Raw genomic sequence first — 21,316 nt, 5'->3', positions numbered from 1 at the left:
TGTTATTTAAATGTAGAATACAATAATATACCTACATTATACAGTAAAATTATTACAAAATATTAAATATGTTACGTTACATCCGGATCTGGTGGTTTAATTATGAGGTGATAATAATTGGTAGAAATAGAATACCTATCTCTCCGGAAGATTTGTATAAATCATAACATTGTTTTGTGTTTCTGATCACTGAATAAGATATTTTAAAACTTGTACTTACCTCAAGATAGAAAAAAGTTAACATTTTTTTATTTTATTTAAATCATTAAATCAAATTAATACCTACAAATCTAATTACTTTTCTTTTTTTCACACTTGTAAAAGCACTAAAAGCTATAAATAATATAACAAGAAAATAAAAGTAACTGAACTTAGTTAAAAATCAGTTACTTTTTTTCGAATAAAATTTATAATTTTACCTTTTTTTATTACTTATTCGCGATTTGTCAAACTCATTTTATCGCGACCAGGAGATTTGTCTCGGTAGGCTAGTTCAACCCTGACTGCTAAATTAAAAATTTTAATCTTTCCATCATGTCCATGGGCAGACTATTGTTAATGGTTATGCTTATGACTTTTATATAGATAAATAGTTGAATGGTAAGATATCTAGTACCTACCTAAAATATTAATATTTAATTTATTAATTTGTAATATTTTATGTATGAAAGCCAAACGTTTTTTTGATAGTAAAAATTGTATAGAAAAAATACGATGAGAAACGTTTTTTTGAAAATTGGCCTGGTGGTGGGAAAAGATTTGCCTCTTTAATTGCATGCACACCCTTAAAAAAACTGAAGTGGCGCCCCTGATTAGTATTGTCGTATACGCCGATCACCGATGTACACAAATAAACAAACAAATTAATTATAAGCACTTTTATCGAACACTTTGACATCTAGTGGCGATCGAGTCACATGATCACCACCTGGCTCTGACACTGGTGGTCAATGATCATCGAGTCACACGACTACCGCCAACTGACCACTTTACTGTCTTCACATATTCCTTAAATATAAATTTTACAATCGAAACACTATCGGTAATATCGATATTGAGTTTAATCTAGTTACATTATACTTACTGACTAAGCTTAAAATTATTATTGTATTACGCCATTACTTAATTGTTTTGGTATTTTACCAGTTACATATGATTGTTTACTTAACCTAGTTAATAGTTATAATTGTAGTATTTCTTATATATTATGCATGATACAACAGTATGAATGTATACAATCTTATATTTCAATCGCCCAAGTCTCTTGCCAATAAACCCTCATATCATAACTCACATAACTACCCAATAATTGATTTTTTTTTTTTGGTCTTTGATATATTTGTAAGGATGTAATTAATATTGTTTTTCACTATATTATATTTATGATCTTACAACCTCAACTAGTTTACTTAACCAACTTCGAGCAGAAATAAAAAGTACTATAATTAATAGTTATAAAAAATTGTAAGCTCTCAAATTGTTTTAAAGTTAGGTTAGGTTAGGTTAGGACAATTTCAGTACAATTATTATAGTACAGTAAAAAAGTACAATTTCTCTATGATATACTATAATATTATAATTCGCGGTAAAAGTATATTATCATATGAAATATGAATTTAAAAAATCAAAAAAGAAATACATTTATTCAGTATTCATCTTTAATACATTTATGAATTTAGGTTTTAAAAATTACAAAACAAGAATAAAATATAAACTATAAAGTAATCAACAAGTTAAAATTTCTTTTTTTATAAAATTAAAAATCACTTACATGTATATTACATTATAATTGCAGTAATTAGAAGAATAAAATATAGTATTTTTACTTCATAACACAGAATCGTTTGGGTAGTATTAAATAATTTTCTACGATAGTGGTATAAAATGATAATCACATTTATTGTGGTAGGTACACAATATATAGACAACCCATTTCACTGAGGAATATTTTATTGCATTAATAAATATTTTATTATTATTTTAAATTATTTTAATAATAATAAAATGTTTAGTAAAGTTATATTAACTATAAAGATATATACAATATAAATAATTTATATTTTATATACCTGTACAGTGTTTTCAGTTGACATATTGACTAATAATTTAAACTGTATATCCTTAAGAAAAATTACATAATTTCTAATACCTACCAACTAAATAATAATTTTTCAAGGCTCATAAAAAATGGTTTGAACAAACTTATAATGATAGTTAAAATAAAAAAATCCATCTATAAAAAAGATAGTGAACAGTAAAATAAATATTAAATCTTCAAATGTAAGTAATAGATTATGTGTATTAGTTTCCTTATCAAATAGGTACTCAATTAATGTTAAACTACAATAAAAAATATAAATTTCACAATAATTCAACATTGGAAGACATATATACAAATAAAATTAATTTGTTCTATAAAATGAACAACAAATTCTTTATGACACATATTTGGTAAAAAAAAAAACTCTTATTAGACTAGCTGAATTATACATTTTTAACATCCACAATGATTTTCATTAAAATATAACATTCAATATAAATAATAACGAATAAATAATATATTTAAAAATTAAATTTAAATTTAGTTCAAGTTTGTAATAGCCATTAAAGCCTGAAAAAGAAATCAAACATAGTATTTAATAACACAATTTGTGATTAAAAATAATTATAATGATATTACAAGATTAGTGCTTAGCTGATTATGTTAGATGAATGCAAGTATATTACTTATTAGTATATGGGGTTAAAATATTTTGGCAATCAATGCTAATGCTGCAGACGCATAAGTGCGCACTTGAATAGTTTGTTTTTCATGATACAACTATAAAAAAAAAAATAGTATAAAATTGTATGTAACATTGATGACATTTTGAATCATTTAACAGGTCTGACAGTCTTCAATAGAAGTCTGAGATATTAATACCCAGGTTTAAATGTTTAAAATAAAAATAAATATTTCTATAATACATAAAACAATTAAGTTAAATTTTAATATAGTTTTCATTTTTTTGAAATTTAAATGTATTTCTAAAATTTAAATATATTGTTTTTTTAATTTTGATACATTTGCACTAAGATCAATTACTTACATAATTAAAGTTTAGAAAACAAATTATGAGTTATATTTATAAGATTTTGAATAAAGGAAAAATGTGTTATTGGGTTCACCACAAATTACAATAGTTATTTTGCAGTTATACATTATGTAAACTATATTAAATTAAGAATTTTAAATAAATATTAAGAATAAAGAAAACATTTATTAAATCCCAAAAACTAAACAATGGTCATTAGGTGTTTGTATGGGAGAACGATTGGTTTGGAATATGTAATGTACGTGTGGCAAAGATTTATTGCTAAAATTCTGGGTAGTCACCCATCCGGGAGCTAGCAACACCGGCTGATACGTACACTCAGAGTGTTTCCAGAGTTTAGTATATAATCGCACCACATCAAGCCGCAATATTATTTTATTTTATTGCTAAAAATATATTTATATATTTTACTTAGTAAATAATAAAGCATTTATTTTGAATAAATCAGTAATTCAAAACTTAATGTATTATTAGTTAATACTCAATTGTGCAACCAACATTAAAATTAAATTAATTTCTTAGCAAAAAGAGAGAGAAATTCTTATTATAAGTAAAATTAATTAAGCAGTTCAACAATACAAGCTAAATTATATACCCAAAGCATATGAAATTAATAATAAGGGCTCATATTTCAATGCACTTACATTTGATTTTATTAATGCCTGAGAAGATTCTTTTAAATATACAAATTTGTTTCATGTTCAATGTTCATACTGTCCTATCAATAAATCTTTTGTGGTTTTTGAAGTTTCAAGTAATTTTTTAACATTTTTGTAGTATAATTATTAAGTTTCACAAAATATAGAAGGCTTAGAAATTAAAAGTATTATTACCTTTGTATATATTATATAGGTATATAATCATTTAATACAATATTATTTACTAAATATGTGATTAAGAAGGTACAAGTGTATAACTTAATTCATTTTGTATAAAAAATTAGAAAGTAACTTAATACTATCTTTATTAATATAAATTAAATATATAATATTTATAATTAAACAAAGGTATCTTCTCTACATTGAATACAGCAAATTTTAACTTTTAAGGCACTGTATTTATTAGATATTGCAGGTGCTAGTTATGAAAATATGAACAAGAGTTAGTAGACTTATCCAATTCAAATAGGATATTATTATTTTTAATTCCTACTTTAGATTAAATAACAGTGATTCTAAGAGTCAAAATTTTTTTTTTTTCTATTGTACAATCAAAAACACAATAGGCACATTTTTGAATTGTTTAGGTTATAAATATTTTTTTTTTGTGCATTTAAATCTGGGACCTTATTATAAAATATATATATATATGTTATAAATAGGGCTAGGATTTATATGCAATAAAAAATTGTAAAATATGCATTTTATTTACCAAAATATGCAAAAATAAATTTTTATTATTATTTATTATAATTCATAATTTATTATTATTACTTATTATTAGCTCATATTATTACATTAAACATTAGTTTAATTAGACTAACTTGGCACTTTCACTTTGAACTTTCAGCATACTGGACACTGTTATTAAAACCATTCAAATTATTAAGTATAAACATCTGCACATTTACGCAACACACGACGTACTAATACAATTATTCTGTACTGTCTCACTGTATAACAATGTGCAAGTAATTCTACCAGTCGTCCAATCAACGATAAGGTAACTAACGGATATTATCCGACCTAAGATAAAATGGGTAGTAGTTATGCTATATATTTACGAAAATTCAACGGATAAACCAAAAACTGTCAGTTTCGTGAAGTACCATTTAAAATTAACAATAACTTATAAAAATTAAAAAATGTTAGTTAAAAAATATTGAATTCTAAAAAAAATCTATGAATATGCAAAAAAAAAAAATGGTCCTATTTAAACGAGAATAAGCCAAATCGTGGACAAATCTGACAACCAATCAATTTGGACTTAAGGAAAAAAAACATGCAAATGCATATAAATCCTAGCCTTAGTTATAAATATAATCTTTAAGTAAATCCTAAATAGGTAGTTTCTTTTCTTCTTACCTCAAAAATTGTAGCAACACTCCATGCTTGAGTTGGACATGATCCAGCACAAAACGCTCCATCTTTATTGGTTAATTCAGGTAAGCCTTTCCAAGCTGATGCTTTTATGTGTTCAAAATGTTTAGATAATATACCTTGAATTTCAGATGAAGTTTCTCGTTGACTAGTTGAAAATATTAGCTTTGCTTTTAAAAAGAAACCAACAGGCCACAACCATTCCTAAAAAAGTATATGATTTTTAATAACAATTTAATTTCTTATAAATTCATAAACTCAATGATCTTACAGGTCCTTGGTGATAATTGAAACCATGGGCTAATTTTGAATCAGTAGAATCATTATCATTATCGTAAAAGCCATCATATGCCCAATCAGATGGATCTAGAGTTTTCATACCCAATGGCCCTAAAAGTACGTTTGTTACTGTTTGTAAAGCTAATCTTGCATGATCTGGGTTAAACATCTCTGGTGCCTAATATATGAACAAAATATTTGAGAAATTAATAAGTTAAAATATATTATTGGCACTATTAAACTTACCACTGCCATTGCTACAGCATAATTGCATCGCAGTTGATAGTCTCCCCATTTATTTGTTGCACCAACTGTATCCTTATAAATACATCTGCGATTAATAAGTTCTGGATGAGGTTCAACTTGTATTTGATTACTTTTTTTCTCTGGTATCCAAAAGTGTCTTTCAAAATTGTTTTGAATTTTTTCATTCCATTCTTTATAAGTCCATGTAGTTACTGATCCTAAAATGAAATAAAACATATTGTCCGATGTACCTTTTATTTTATTTTTGTTTTTCTTACATACCATCCTTATTTGTACGACTAACTCCTGAATACTTAAACTGTCCATTTTTTTTTAATTTAGCTAACCATGCAACAGTTGACTTTGACAATGCAACCAACTCTATAGCTGATCCATCCCGAGGGGTAGCAGGTCGTCCTCGGTTACCAGCTTTATCTGAAGAACCCATTTTATCCATCCAAGTACCACAATTCCACTCATTACCACCAAACACAAAGCCAGTTAGAGGCTGTACTCCAATTTGATTATCAAAACCCGCACTTTTCATGTGGGCATCAATAGAAGTTCCAGCGTTACGTTCACGAAAACATAACCCTTGGAAATGTTTTACCATAACCTCTTGAATTACTTCATGTAACGGTTGTTCCTGGTAATACAATAAAAACATGAAAAGTATAAGATACATTACATGTATAACTTATTTAAATCCAAAACTAACAACTGATGTGGGTTCCGAATCATCATTTGGAAAAATTCTATTTACTGGATCATCCAAAATACTTATACCCCCAGGTACTATTGTAACATAGTTTTGAATTACATATAACCACCACCAAACAGCATCACGACAATTATAACGTGGGTTATTGCCTCCATCTAATAAATTAGGAATAAGACCATGTCTCAAACAACCACCAAATCCTAAAATAATGTACCTAAAAATAAACATGAAATTTTAATTAAAATATTTAATAATACAAGTTTAATAATAGTATACTTGGCTTCTTCATAACGACCAGTAATCAACAATAATCCTCTCAATGAAATGAAAGTATCTCGGCCCCAGTTTCTCATGTAACCACTAGAAAAATGAGGTAACCCAGCTGCAAGTGTTATACACTCAGGTCGATATAATCCATCTGGTCCAATTTGCATTCTAAGTAGAGGTGCTAAAAGGTTTGGTGAAAGAGGTGGAAGAGGGCTAGATTTAACTATTCCAGCAAATTGAATTGAAGCAAGAGCTAAATTTTTACAAAATGTAGAACCATTTTTTATATCATTAGGCATCATTGACCATGTGCGCTTCAACAAAGCATTATATACTTTTCTCAAAGAAAATTCAAAATAACAAGGTACCAAATATGACGGCAAGTTCCTGATAGGCTGTAAATATCTCTCCAAAAAGTCTCCAAATTGATATAATGCACTATTTTCAAATTCTTTACGTTTCAAACGTCCACTTATGTAATCTAAAATCCAAAAACCTTTTCGAAGATTTTCACACAACGGATGGCCTAAATCATTATTTGAAGCCACTATATCTAAAACTGACATAAACCCTTGGATTCCACAATACACCAATTTACCAAATCCTGGTACATCATAAACATTTCCTTCATCTTCTTCAGGACATCTGAACAAAACATAATTTATGTCTGATAGGGTTAAACGACTCACTGCTTGCACCAAATCAATATCAGACAATAACTGTTCAACAGCTATTTTTGTTTTTTCTACTGGTGAAATTGCAACTGCTACTACACAACCAGGTTGAAATTTTGCAGTAAAATTCAACCTAACAGAACATTTATCAGCTGAAGGTATTATATCTAGCATTAAACATTCTTGAGGATTAACATTTTGTCTTAGGCTAAGTATATAATCATCTAACCCATTAATCTTATTGGTATCTTTTTCAAATTTATTTGTATTGTCCAATGTTCTGAAAAAAAAAAAAAAAACAATATTGTTTTAAAGGGCCTATTTGTGTATCTTTAATAAAGGGAAATATTTAGGTAATATGCAATATTGTCAACACCCACGACATTTGTGTTAGTCATCAATGTTTGATGATAATAATTAGTGTGAGTATGATTGTATCTTTGTATCAGGCTACATACGTACGTACTGCATGTCCCTGCACATGTCAGACTCTCATACTCTCATGCATCATAAAGTGGTCTGAATAGATTAATTTTGTATTTTGTTAGAAAGAGAATAATTTTCTATGAGGAAAATTGGATTTTAATTTTAAATAATGCAGCTCAAAACAAACATAACAAAAATAACAAAAACTAGAAAAAATTGGTTATACTCAAAAGCGTGCAATAAGATTAAAAACAGAATTTTGAAAATCGAAGTCCATGGCGTAAAAAGTGTTTCTTTTCAAAAAATAAAAATTATCAAAAATGGATTAATCTATGAGGCATGAAAGTTTTCCAATAAAGCATGCTTTTGAGTAAAAAAAACAACAATAATTAACAGCCCTTAATTATATTGAAATAAAAAAAATATATTTACATGTGTTTCAATGATGTTTCAATTAGTATGTTATCGATTCTTCCAGTAACAGTTATCCCTTTTCCCAAAGCATTTTGATTATATGGGGTTGAAAAGGAAGTATATGACATTAGTACAACACTCTCATGCGTTCTGCTATTATGACGTGTGACACAAACAATATCAGTATCAATTTGATCCACATAAACTTGATCAAAACCACCTTTCCCCAGTTCAAAATGAAGCGCATTTAATGCTCTTTTCCCAGCTACTATCCCTGTAGTAATATTGATTTCCTTAGTTGACCATTGCATATATTGTCTTTCTTCTTCAACAACATGAATCTAGAAATATTAAAAATATGCTGAAATATAACATAAGTTATCCAGTTAAAAGACTGCATATTTGTTTTTCTATCTATTACCGGTTACCATTGCAACCAAACTATGGTATAAATTAAATTAATGTCATAAGTTATAATTTTATATTTCAGCATCTAAGTTGATTGCCGCTAGCAATTGACAAATAAATAATAATATATTTATCAACATATTTGTTACCATAAAAAAACACGCAAAATTTGGGTGTTTTTTATAAGGTTGTACTTAGAAATTGGTAACCCTTGATTTAAGTAATGAAATTACCATAAAACCTCGTTAATAATTTTTTTCTAAATAATAATATGATTTAATTAAAGATGTAACGAACTATTCGATTTGTAAACCGAACAAACTCTAGGTGTTTGGTTCAGTTCAAAAATCAAACTGGAAATTCTAAATAATTGAACTGAACCAAATATCTAATAGTTTGGTTCAATAATCCAACCAGAAAAATTATAAATAAATATTAAATATTAAATTTTAATACATTTTAAATAAAATAATAAAATATGATCCAATTTTGACTTTTTTAATGTTCAGTTCGAGTTTGATAAAATATTTAAAGAGTATGGTTTGGTAAGTGTTTTATTAAAAGTGTGTAGGTTTGGATCTGTTCAAGTTTGTTAATTTAAAAAAAAGTTTGTTTGACCTTAAATATTATGGTTCGTAACATCTCTAAATTTAATACTTTTCTGTACAACAAAGAAAATATCAAGTAATACACTAAGTTTTTAGAGTAAGTATTTGTGATTCTTGCTATAAAATTTAACATACATGATGTGGAACTAGCTGATCGTAACCCATATTACTTCCACTAGCGCAGCATGCCATGGATACTAAAGCCGCACTAGGTAACAAATTATAAACTGAATGTTTCTCTATAGGAGATGGATTATCATGAGTTTGATCCATAAAAAGAGCATGCGCTATAGTAGGACGTACAAGTTGTTCTAGTGGCTTTAAAAATCCACCCACTGGCTCACCACCATAACGGTGAACTAATCGTCCAAGTTCATGTGAATCCCATGCAGACATAGCTTCTAAACAATCCAATATTAAAAATATAATTATTATATATTAAAATTATGTTATGTATGAATACTATGAACAACAAAATGTTATCTTACCACGAATAAGTGATGTAATTCCAAGTCTATTAACAAATATATTGTCAGTAGCATCAGAATTTGTAAACAACTCTGCCACAACATATAAATCAGGTTTAACTTTTCGAGCAGCATCAAGCAAATACTAAATAAATAAGTTATCAGAAATTTCAATTATTATTTTTATTGTATATATATTATTCTATGCATAATATGTTTTAATAGATTAATATATTATTCAAATTACTTCAGCTACATGCAATGGCGTTGAGTGGCAATTATCTAATCTGACACCATCAAATATTTTAACAGTTTGTTCCACATAAGACTGCATATGATTCCATAAAAATGGACAATCTTTAGGTTCATTTCCATACCTAAAGATAACAATTAATACTGTGGGAAAAAATTAAATCTAACAATAAAAGCACATTGAAATTTGCAGTCAGCAGGTTTTACAATAAAAAATAAACAAAAAATTTAAATCATAATATTATGATTTCAAATTAATAATTAAATACAGTAGAACCCCTCTCTTCCACCCTTGACTGGTCCACCGCTTCGGTTGATCTGACCATAGTATTATCGATATGAATACTATGTATGTAATTTAAAAATACAATTTGGATTTTCCAATTTATAGTAGATATATAAAATTAATTGCTAGTTTAATATTTCCCTTATTAGTCTTAGCTAAGTCTAGAATATCATTTGCTAAACAAAAATCTATAACTGAGTTTTTTTCTAAGTAATGTAAAATATAATAAATTTCTAATATAATCTTGTATGTAATATGTAAATAAAAATGTTCTGTATATTCTGATAACCTGACTTTTTTCGCATTCCGATCACATCCCCAGTCCCGAAGGTGATAGATTAGAGAGGTTCTAGTGTAATGATCTTTCAGAGACAACAACAAAATTGGAAATATAATATATAAGAGCATCAAATATGCTATGATTATGTTAGACACATAGTTTAAGAGGATGTGATACCAACATGGTGATGTCTCTGTCTTACAAGTGCGTAACATAGCAAAAACTGTATAGCGCGGGATAGAACCACTCAGTAGTCTTATCGAAAAAATAAAAACACTGTGGCTTAATTAAAGTTCTTCTTTTTTCATGGTGAAATATTGGTTTCTTAGTTATAACTATAGAATTCTCGGTTCTTTCCCGCAAGAAACAAGTTTTGGTATGTTACACACTTGTAAGACGGAGACAACACGCGGGTATTACTTCTTGTTAATAACAAACTTTATAGTCTCATAAAAAAATAAATAAAATATTACTATAAAGAGTGTATTAGGGTGATAATTTTAGTTGACACTAAATTACTTATCAATCCGCCAATGGAAATACTTCAAACATACCTTAATTTAACACTGTCTCCCCAGGCAATTAATTCTCTACGTAAATAAATATTAGAGTCTGGTCCAGCAAAATTTTTAAGTGGATCACCACCCATAACCCATCCATTGTGTGCCATTACAAATTGTCCATTAGAAGAATACAATACCTCTTCAGCAGTTTGACCTTCATAGTCTGTAAAATACCTAAAAATAAAATATATTTTATAATGAACAAGCTGTTTTGTTTTGTTTTGTTTTTTTTTTTTTTACCTTGGTACTAGAGGATTAGTAATAGAAACTTGGGTCAATTTAGGTCCATCTGGTTGAACTCTGAAATATCTTATACCTGCAATACTATTATCTACAGCCGCTATTAAATGTCCTTGAACTTCATTAAACACAATATTGTTCAAAGATTCCAACTTTAATTTCAATTCTAAACTACAACGACCAAGTCTAGTATCTTCATCAAAACAATTGCTTCTAAAATAATTTTGTTACAATATTGTTGGGTATGTAAAATAAAAAGATATATTTTTTATTGTTATTTGTGTAATACTCAGCATACCTATATATATTGTATAGTTTTAATGCCTTGTTCATATCAATTGTAGCTGTTAATCGACCAAATTCTGAATCAGGTATGATTGTTAATTCTTCATCAGATTTTTCTTTTGTAGCTACTGGAGGAAGACCAGCACGGACTTTTTCTTGAAACTCAGCGACAATTTTGTCAACGTTTAATTGAAACAGCTCATGAATTTTTACTTTTGGTAATACTGCTGTTAATAATGCATGTCGTATGGACTGTAAAATTATACAAAGTTAATTATCAAGAATATAATTTAATAGTTAGTTACGATTTGGTGATCTTTAAATATGCAAACCCATTTAACACATTCAACACTATAGACAACTAATAGGTCTAATATGCATCAACGCACTTTATCAATAGTTAGTAATTCTAATAAATTTATAAATTCTATATACATAATAGACTAGAAATCAATTTTTGTAAAAAAAAACACACAAGCTTTCTTGAAAATGAATTCAATTTATTTTCTTAAACCAAAAGAGGTATTAAATAAATAATATGTTAAATTAAATACACAAAAATATATTATATCAAAGCATTGATTTTATAATATACAAATAGGCCATTTTATGTTAATAATAGCAGCGGCTAATTGCATTCACCCGTTAGACGACGCTATGTTTGATTCCATTCAAGAGGGGCAATCATAGAATGGGTGCAGTTTTGCTATGTGTACAACGATAGCCGATAATATTATTATTTTGACTATAAATAACGCTACGCAATCTATCAGATTTTTGCTTTACTATTTATCAGATTTCCAAATAAACAACCGTATGGCTTATCTGTATATTATAAAATCAATGATTAAAATTATGGAATATGGAAAACGTAAGCAGATATGACTTGAAATTATGAATAAACCTATGTAATATACATTAACAAAATAAGATACTATATTATGTAGTTATATTCATATCCTTCTTCACAATTACTAAACATAAGTAAAAATAAATAAACCAAAATAATATTAATAAATATATTATCAATAGTTTAGTTCATAACACTTACTGCAAGATGTTCTTCACTATTGACGATCACAGGAACTCCATAAAATTCCCACATACCTTTAGAAACTTCTACAGTAAATTGATATAAGGTATTATCTAACAAATATGCTGGTCTTAAATATGGACAATTAACCAAGTTGTAAGCAGATTCAGGATGTTTCAATAGCCATGGACTATCATTGGATGTATGATTCAACACTATATCGCATATACTTAAAATCTGAGAAAAATTTAACCTTACATTAATATAGGTAATATTTAATTTTATAACTTAGTTAATTTGAATTATTACATTCCATTCATTTTTCATTTCATCGGTCAAAGACTTAATGTTATCAAATGTAACTTGATGATTAGAACAATTGAAAGATGGATTTATAACTAATTGATTTCGCAAACTGTATGATGATTTTGAACCTCCAAGCTCCTAAAAATAATAATTTAATTGTCATACTTTAATTGTGTATATTTCACAAAGTAAAATAAATTACGAGTTAAAATTAGATTATACTTTTAACAATTTTACAAATGCAACATTACTAAATGTATACTTACTTGGTTACCATCAGTGATTTTATAAATTAAGTAAAAACTAATTTATGTTAATATTATTTTCATTCTTAAAAATATTTACTTTAACCAAAATATTGTAACATCCTAATAAAATAATAAAAAATAAAATTCATAATAAATAGAATCCTATGAAAATAGATAATATTATAGGGAACATAGTGTTCTATCGATTCTTGGATACAGATTATGAACTGTATACAATTTAAACTCAATTGATACCTAAGTAGAAACAATTTACATGTTTGAGCTGAATTTAATTAATTATAAAAATTTGCATTCTATATTATAAAATGTAAACAAAAATGTTGAAAACATACTTGAATGGGTGTGAAATGCACCATGTTGTATCCAGACTCCTTCGCGACATTTAACTTTGATCTCCACGAAGAAAATGGTCCTAAACATTTTGCTAAAACAGATACAGTTTGCAATGATTCTAAAGGTATATCTTTATTTCCAGCAACCAAATCTGGATCAACATTAATATAACCACATCCTTTTCTAAAAAACATAGGTACAAAAATAAATGTTAATTTCACAAATTCTATGATCAACTTAATACACATTTACCTTTGTCCTTTGTATTCATAATAATAATGAAAAGATCCAGCTTTGTTCATTTGGATAAGACAAGACAAAGACGAATCATCAATAATTATATCATCACTTGACCACTCTCTAATCCAATCAAGGCAACGATAAGTTTTTCTATCAAAGGCTGATCCTTCTGCTGGTATGTTAGTGTAAATAGTAATGTCATGTCCAAAAAGTGATGGACCAATCCGAAATTCTAAATACCAGCCTATAATGTAAAATATAAATTTGAAAAAAGATTTGATATACTATATTTTTAAAAATAAAAAATTTATATTAACCTTTTTTCAGTCTATATAATGTCTCTTCTTGAAAATGGCCATCTTCCAATGTAACAATACGCATTTTATGGTTACTCTTAGGCTTAGCTTCCATAGTTTTATTCCTGGAAAATATTTTATTAAATAGTATTATGGTCAAATTAAATACAAATGGGATGATTAACATCATACAAATAGCAATAATTACAAATAAAGCTATAAACAAAAGTAGAATAGACATGATTTTGCCATAGAAAATTATCAGTTATGAATAAACTATTTTTAATATTCAAATATACAAATTTTAAATATAATCTTTAATCTTATCTAATTGACCTTTATAATATGTTATAGGCTACCTATAGCAGATGAATATTTGCTGAGCATAAAAATATTAAACAAAAGAATACCAAATAATATAAATTTAAAACTTGAATGAAAACAGATTAATTCATACATACAATAATATAGTCATTAAGTATTACCTTTATAATAAAACAATATAAATTAAAAATATTTAAGGGAATTAATTATTTTATACATAATATAAAGACAGTAACACAATAAAATATTTTAAAATTGAAGTTTGTTCATACGACAAGCAAATTAGGAGAGTAGTTGAAAATAAGTAAGTCAAATAAAAAACAGCACTTATAGTACGGTGTAGTAAAATACACCAACTGAGCAATATAGAAGTGCACACATGTACATCACTTGAAATTCAGACAGATTATGTAACTAAATTGTTAATTGTTATAGATCTACAACTACTATGATAATAAATAATATTATTATCTACCTACTGAGTACTGATACATCATACAATTTGCATAAGTGCATTTAGTTGGTACACAGAAATCAGAATATATAAATTTTGACGACATATTATAAATAAGGTCATAAAGTTAGGGTATCATAAAAATGAGTAAGATAAAAAAAAAAAACAATAAAATATACATTTTTATGAGAACAGGTAGTTTGTTAAATAAGTCAATTTTTAACTTTACAAAATAAAAACTTACCACAAAAAATAAACCTTTTAGTTATTTTATTATTTATTAGGTAGTACAAACAATAAATATTATTTAAAAAGGAATGATTTTTCAACTAGGTATATCAATAAATTAAAAACTAGTTGCAAATATACGGATATACCCAGCGATAATCGAACACGATGTAATAAAACAATTTCAATCTGGCGTCAATATATATTTTATTGTTATTATTTAGTTAAACACGTAATATTAATTATTAATTATTGTTTATCATTTATCATAAACTTGTGATTTCTTGTGCCGTACTGCCAGCACTTGATAACCTTTAGACGAAAACAACACGAACGATATTGTTTGACCTAGAAATACTATTTATAAACCTCATAATGTGCACTGCTGGTGATAACACGAGTAACGACCGACGACTGTAGTTCTGTACTACCTAAACCGTACTAAAGTCCATCTGGCAATCTGCTTGTATATAATTATTGTGTGTGAAAATAATTGGGAAATATACAGCGGTGATATAGGAACACATTTTGTCAAAAACGACAGAAATAAACCACGGCAGTGCAACAAACTGTTATTAATTTATAATAGGTATATAGACTACAATTAAATGTTAAACGAATCTCGGCACACGGACTCGGTTGGAATGTTGGATAGCTATTTTCAAGGTATAAAATAACCGTCAAAATCATTGTAATATAGATTTTTGGTGTCGTATTGATATGCCAAAATTGGCCGAATTAGGGTTTTCATAAAAATGTAGTTGAAACTGGGTCCTACTCTCCGACTGGAAAGATTTTTAGGGACTATGTCAAAAAATATGTTCAAAGTCATAACTAAGTTAGGTACAAAAAAAAAAATTGAAAATATGTGAGGGTCTGTGGTGACTGAAGACCAAAGTTATTATAAAAAAAAATAGTAATACAGAATTACAGAAACTGACTATGGCCACTTTCTTAAATTTTAATCTTAAACAGAATAGATGTACAGCAATTGTATAATTATTATAGATATAAACTGTTAGTGTGCCTATTGGCTATTATATATCTATTTATTGAAATCTATCGGTTAATCCATGTCAATAATGATAAATTTAAAATCTTAATCTAACGTTATTATTTAAAAAATTAATTTTTCTTAAATAAAGAAATTAGAAATAGTATTAGTTGGGTCTTGGGTATATATATTTTTTAAATATTAATACATTTTCATACATTTTCGTCGCGGTTTAAAAAAAACATTTAGACATTTACAAATTTAAACATACTAACACACGTGTACTTAACTGTATAAGTACCTATAGTGCGTTAATGTGTAGTGTTCAAACGCTAGCAAACAAAATCCCAAAATAAGATACACTTAGTGTCTTAGTTGTTAACCACAGATTCAGGATTAGAATAATAATTATACTGCCCTGGTATACAATATAAATAATATTATATGATGATATAGGTACTGAAGGTAGGTAAAGAAATAATAATACGTGGGTATTTAAGCGATAAAGTAACTCACTGGATTTTTGTGGGTTGTCCTCCCATGTTTGACCACGATTTTCTGTTCGGGTTTTAAGCAAGAAAAAACAACAACGATCCGAATGGCTCAATAAAATCCATATACTTGACGTAGAACAGTCTGATCGTCTGAATAATTAAATCGCAACGAGAGCCTAAACACAGTCTACTTATTTTATGCTGAACGAATTTAGATCAAAAAAGATTAATATTGGAATGGGTAGTATAATAGGTAGGTATTAAACTCTAATTATTGTTAAGACGAAAGACGAAACGATACTGCCGAACATGACTCGACCGCGTGGACCTATTCTACAATAATGACTAGGTAGGTATAATGAGTAAATTTGTAAGTTATATACGCGATACGGTTATGTCACAATTGTTTAGCAGGTATAACGGTATAAGGTACTTTTGCGAAACGCAATAAGTCACCGGACAAAGGGAGCGAACGAGATCGAATGAGCATTGAGCTGTGCAACGGACGATCGATATAATAATAACAATAATTGTAACTTATGAGAGTAGGTACCTATTATATATTTTTATTAATAAAATAATATTAACATTACAATAATATTTATCATCGTGAAATGCGAACGGTATGTCTTATTAAATGCAAGGGGTATTTATATGTATATTATGTATTCGTGCAATTTGTGATACAGGCTATATGACTATATATAGCTATATAATATACAGCTGATAATAATATGTACTTATTTATTATAATAATAATATTCAATAATATAAATAATTAAAGGCCGCCGGACGACCGCAAAAGCACAAGAAGCGAAAGTTCGAATTATAATTTAAGTATTTATATACTATTTATCTTTCCCGGACAGAAGTCTAATAGTTATCACAAGTATACAAGTTATTTCTTAAATATTTATCAAAATAATTTATTCATAATCACAATATCATATTATTATCATAACAACTAAATAAATCAACTATAATTTCATAATCCCACGAATTATGTAATTTATATCTCATATCTATACAATAAAATTAATTTAAAAACGTGTTTTGAATATTTATTGATTTATCTCTAAGCTAGCTGAGAAGAGAATTTGGTAGAGTCGATAATCATGAATTTTTAATTATTACTTAACATAGTTAATGGTGTCAAAAAACTGACTGAGGTTTTCATGCTCTTAAGACTTTTATTATATGTGTTTGGTTAAGATGACACCGATGGCAGACAATTTTACAACCTTTTTTTTTTAGTCAATAATAGATGTAAGAATTTAAATCTTTCCGGTGTAATTTAAAATTATATATTGGGTACCTATTACATGTAGGTCATAATATAGATATATAGCTACATAGATATCATGTAGTTGGTATCTGATGGTAACTATATACATAGTAATATATTGTATACCAGCGGTCAAGAACCTTTTCATACGAAAGAGTCATTCTTTTTAAAAAGTTACTAAACTATGATCTTTAGAGAGCCGCAGTGGTTGTTCGGTCTAGGAACCAAACAATTTTAGATTCTGAACGAATAGTGATGAATGTATTGATTTTACAATGATGTGTTTTTTTTTTTTGTGTGTGTCTGTGTACAGCATAACTAGTCGAAATAATGCTTCGATTTTAAACTTTGGGGGTTGGTTTCCGATGTAAAATTGAATATCTTTGGTGCATTATACAGGTCAAAAGTAAACACTTTCCAACAGTTTTCAAAAAAATCGAGAAAAACAAAACAAAAACAAAAATGACAGAAAAACTGGAATTTTTACGCAAAACCAGTTTTCGACCAAATTGATTTTTTTATATGGTTGTAATTCAAAAACTAATCACTGTAAATACTTGAAATTTTCACCAAATGTTTATGTTAGTGTTATATATATATAGTTTAATTTTGACTTTTTTTGAGTTATTTTTAGACCACTGAAATTTTCGATTTTTTTGAGAATTTTTTTTAAGTGTCGGTAAAAAAATGTTGGACGACCAAAAAAACTTGAAAATTTAATACAAGGTTCCTTATAAGTTGTTCTTATTGTAGCTTAAAAAAATTAAAAATCGTTATTCACAATTTTTTTTATAAGCGTTTATAGTTTAAATTTTTACGAAATCTGTCGAAAATGCGAAAATTTGCAGGTAATTTTGAAGTTGAAAAATCATAAAATTTTTGCATTTATAACTAAGGATTAAAAATACAACACTAAGTTTTTCATAGGTTTTCCTTCAAGTAGCTATAGAGAAAACTCGAAGCATCGTTATAGGAAAAATTTTAAGTGCGTTTGAATTTTAAATTTTTACGAAATAGCGTAACGATAACGATTTATCCTCAAACGATTTTAAATATTTGTTATTTTTCAAAAAGTATAAGTCATCGCAGATACTTGAAAATTTTATCAGTTATTTAGATTGGCATTTTCTTTACATGATTTAATTTTCAAAATATTTTGACTTTTTTTGAGATATTTATAGACGACTGAAATTTTCAAACTGTCTGAAGATTTTTTTTTGAAGTGTCGATAAAATTTTTTTGGCCCTTTCAAAATACTTGAAAATTTAATACAGAGTTCCTCATAAGTTATTCTTATAGTGAATAAAAATTATAAGAATACATAGGCACAATTTTTTTTTATTAGCATTTGAAATTCAAATGTTGACAAAAATTCGTCAAAACCATGAATATTTTTTTTTGAGTGTTTGTCATTACGTTTTGGGGCAGTAAAAATGCTTTGACTTTTAACTTCAGTACCTTGTTAAATCAGAAAGTGAATCTAGTTGATACTTTGGGGGATCAAAAGTAAAAAAATAATCGGGATAAACAAACTAAAAATTCACGGAAAAACAGGACATTTTACGTTCAATTAGTTTTCGACAAAATCAATTTTGATTTTTTATGTAACTTTAAAACGATGGACCATTGATACATGAAATTTTCACCGAATGTTTATATAAGTACCTATTTTCTATCCACCATGAAATATTTTTAAAAAATTGACTTAAATTGAACTATTCATAGGTATATGCAATTTTCAATCATTATTAGTTTTTTTTTTTAAATTAAAATCGATAAAAATTTATTTTTTAGGAAGAAAATCTTGAAAATTTAATACAAGGCTCTTAACATATTATTATAATAGCAGTTGAAAAATAAAATAAATTCATAGTTACAATTTTTTTTTATAAGCATTAAAAGTTTGGATTTTGACAAAATACGTAAAAATCACAAAAATTCACAAATTATTTTAAGCTAGAAATTTAAATTATTTAAATTTAAATTCATAAAAAATTTTCTTTTTTAAACTCAGATTTAAAAATTTAATATAAGATTCCTTACAAGTTTTTCAATCTTTATCACAAAAAAAATGTCCACCGGAAATGCAAATTAAATTTTTATAAGCATTTGAATTTCAAATATTGACGAAAATTCGTCAAAACCATGAATATTTACGAATTTTTTTGTAGTTCAAAATTCATAATATTGTTTGTATCTTTATCTAAGGTTATAAAATTCAACAATAAGTTTTCCATAAGTTTTGCTTCAAATAGCTATAAAGAAAATTTGAAGCGTCATTCTTATTATCGGAAAAATGTTTTGAGCGTTTGAGTTTTAAATTTTTATGAAATCGTGTAATGATAACGATTTATCCTCAAACCAGGTTTATGTATATCTATGATAATATAAGGTATTATGAATTATGATAACTACATGATAACTACACTAATTGATTAACCATGCCTTATGCAAAATGCGTCTTAATTGAAAAATAAAATATTTGTTTCAAAATAGAATATATGACAATATTTAAATATAATATATCATAGACTGACAAATCATCTCCGTTCAGAATCGTTTTTCGTATACAATGATACCTATCATTGCATTCAAATTTAATACTATCCATTACAGTAACCTACTGTACAGCAGAGTGACATCCACGACTTACCCGCTTTTTTTTTTGTAGCCGTAGTAAGTTGTAGTATTCAGGGACGGGTCCAGGGGAGCCTAGAGGACTAACCCCCCCCCCCCCAGACATATTATTTCTCATATTAAATATTAAATAACAAATTAAAAAAATCGAAACTTCTTCTCACATTGTCCTTTTATATATTAACTAATAAATAATTTATTAATTACATTGATTATCTATACTATAATGACAATATTATTAAATTAAAAATAACGTATGTTATATAATATATTATAATTGTATTTGTGTTGTAAAAAATGTTTGCCCCCCCCCCAGATCTTTGCTCTTGATCCGTGTCTGGTAGTATTTAAACCATTTTTTAAAATAAAATTTGTATTTTACGGGTCAATATATTGATGCATTTTTCAAAGAGCCACAGATTGACAGATTACATGTTAAAGAGCCGCAGGTTCCAACCCCTGTTGCAGTTACTGAAGCATGAAACCATGAAATTTTAAAACTACATATTTCTTTATTCTTTTAATCACACAATAGATTAAATAGCTGGTATACGAGTACCTAGGTACCTATATATAAATTAAAATAATAATTAATTGTAATAAAGTATATTATAATAGGTCAGATATTAATATTAATATCAATACTCAAGCGCCAAAAAATCACATGCTCGTCATAATCACCATACTTATTTCTGATTTCATCAACAATTGTGTTTATAAATTGCTTCTGTATGTATCGTTCAGTAATTTCATAGTACTGTTCTTAACATTTACAGCTAAAATTATTGGGGGGAGAAAGCACTGTAATGTAATGGTGTGTGTATGGCCTAGTGGGATCCAGTCCCCTAACAGTCGTAACTGTTAAATATATAA

The 21,316-nt window shown here is 27.1% G+C and overlaps 1 protein-coding gene across 6 annotated transcripts; it reads right to left on the bottom strand.

Moving 5' to 3' along the window:
• Positions 1-1,615: 1,615 nt before the first annotated feature.
• Positions 1,616-17,016, bottom strand: LOC107168952 (glycogen debranching enzyme). 6 transcript variants are annotated; one of them, XR_016191415.1, is made up of 21 exons: positions 14,827-14,882; positions 14,049-14,152; positions 13,744-13,975; positions 13,491-13,674; positions 12,893-13,027; positions 12,602-12,820; positions 11,564-11,802; positions 11,266-11,478; positions 11,017-11,199; positions 9,892-10,021; positions 9,666-9,789; positions 9,313-9,578; positions 8,180-8,502; positions 6,657-7,601; positions 6,378-6,594; positions 5,942-6,305; positions 5,660-5,877; positions 5,406-5,591; positions 5,120-5,338; positions 2,681-2,821; positions 1,616-2,611 (listed from the first exon to the last, which is right to left on the bottom strand). XR_016191415.1 is itself a non-coding variant. In XM_015518517.2 (21 exons), the coding sequence occupies exons 1-20, from the start codon at positions 16,567-16,569 to the stop codon at positions 2,744-2,746; spliced, it is 4,605 nt and encodes a 1,534-aa protein (XP_015374003.2). In that variant the 5' UTR covers positions 16,570-17,016; the 3' UTR covers positions 1,616-2,611; positions 2,728-2,743. The 6 variants fall into 6 exon arrangements, 5 of the variants coding, with proteins under 5 accessions (XP_015374003.2, XP_015374005.2, XP_089081983.1 ...); XM_015518517.2 differs by lacking the exon at positions 14,827-14,882 and adding an exon at positions 16,544-17,016 and having other exon boundaries at positions 2,728-2,821; XM_015518519.2 differs by lacking the exon at positions 14,827-14,882 and adding an exon at positions 15,050-15,406 and having other exon boundaries at positions 2,728-2,821.
• Positions 17,017-21,316: the final 4,300 nt, after the last annotated feature.

The sequence above is a fragment of the Diuraphis noxia genome, unplaced genomic scaffold (genome assembly GCF_037042655.1).
Source record: "Diuraphis noxia isolate RWA-SAM2 unplaced genomic scaffold, SU_Dnox_SAM2 contig0004, whole genome shotgun sequence".
Lineage (NCBI taxonomy): Eukaryota > Metazoa > Arthropoda > Insecta > Hemiptera > Aphididae > Diuraphis > Diuraphis noxia.
Note: the sequence above shows the minus strand (reverse complement) of the source record. Positions and strands in the feature narration are given on the sequence as shown.

Excerpts from the sequence above, each read along its gene's own strand:
- LOC107168952 (XM_089225857.1), bottom strand. The coding sequence starts at position 14,867 with ATGCACTTATGCAAATTGTATGATGTATCAGTACTCAGTAG. Across the intron at positions 5,878-5,941 it reads TAGTCGTACAAATAAGGATG|GATCAGTAACTACATGGACT; the intron begins GTATGTAAGAAA and ends ATTTCATTTTAG. Across the intron at positions 5,339-5,405 it reads TCAATTATCACCAAGGACCT|GAATGGTTGTGGCCTGTTGG; the intron begins GTAAGATCATTG and ends ATACTTTTTTAG.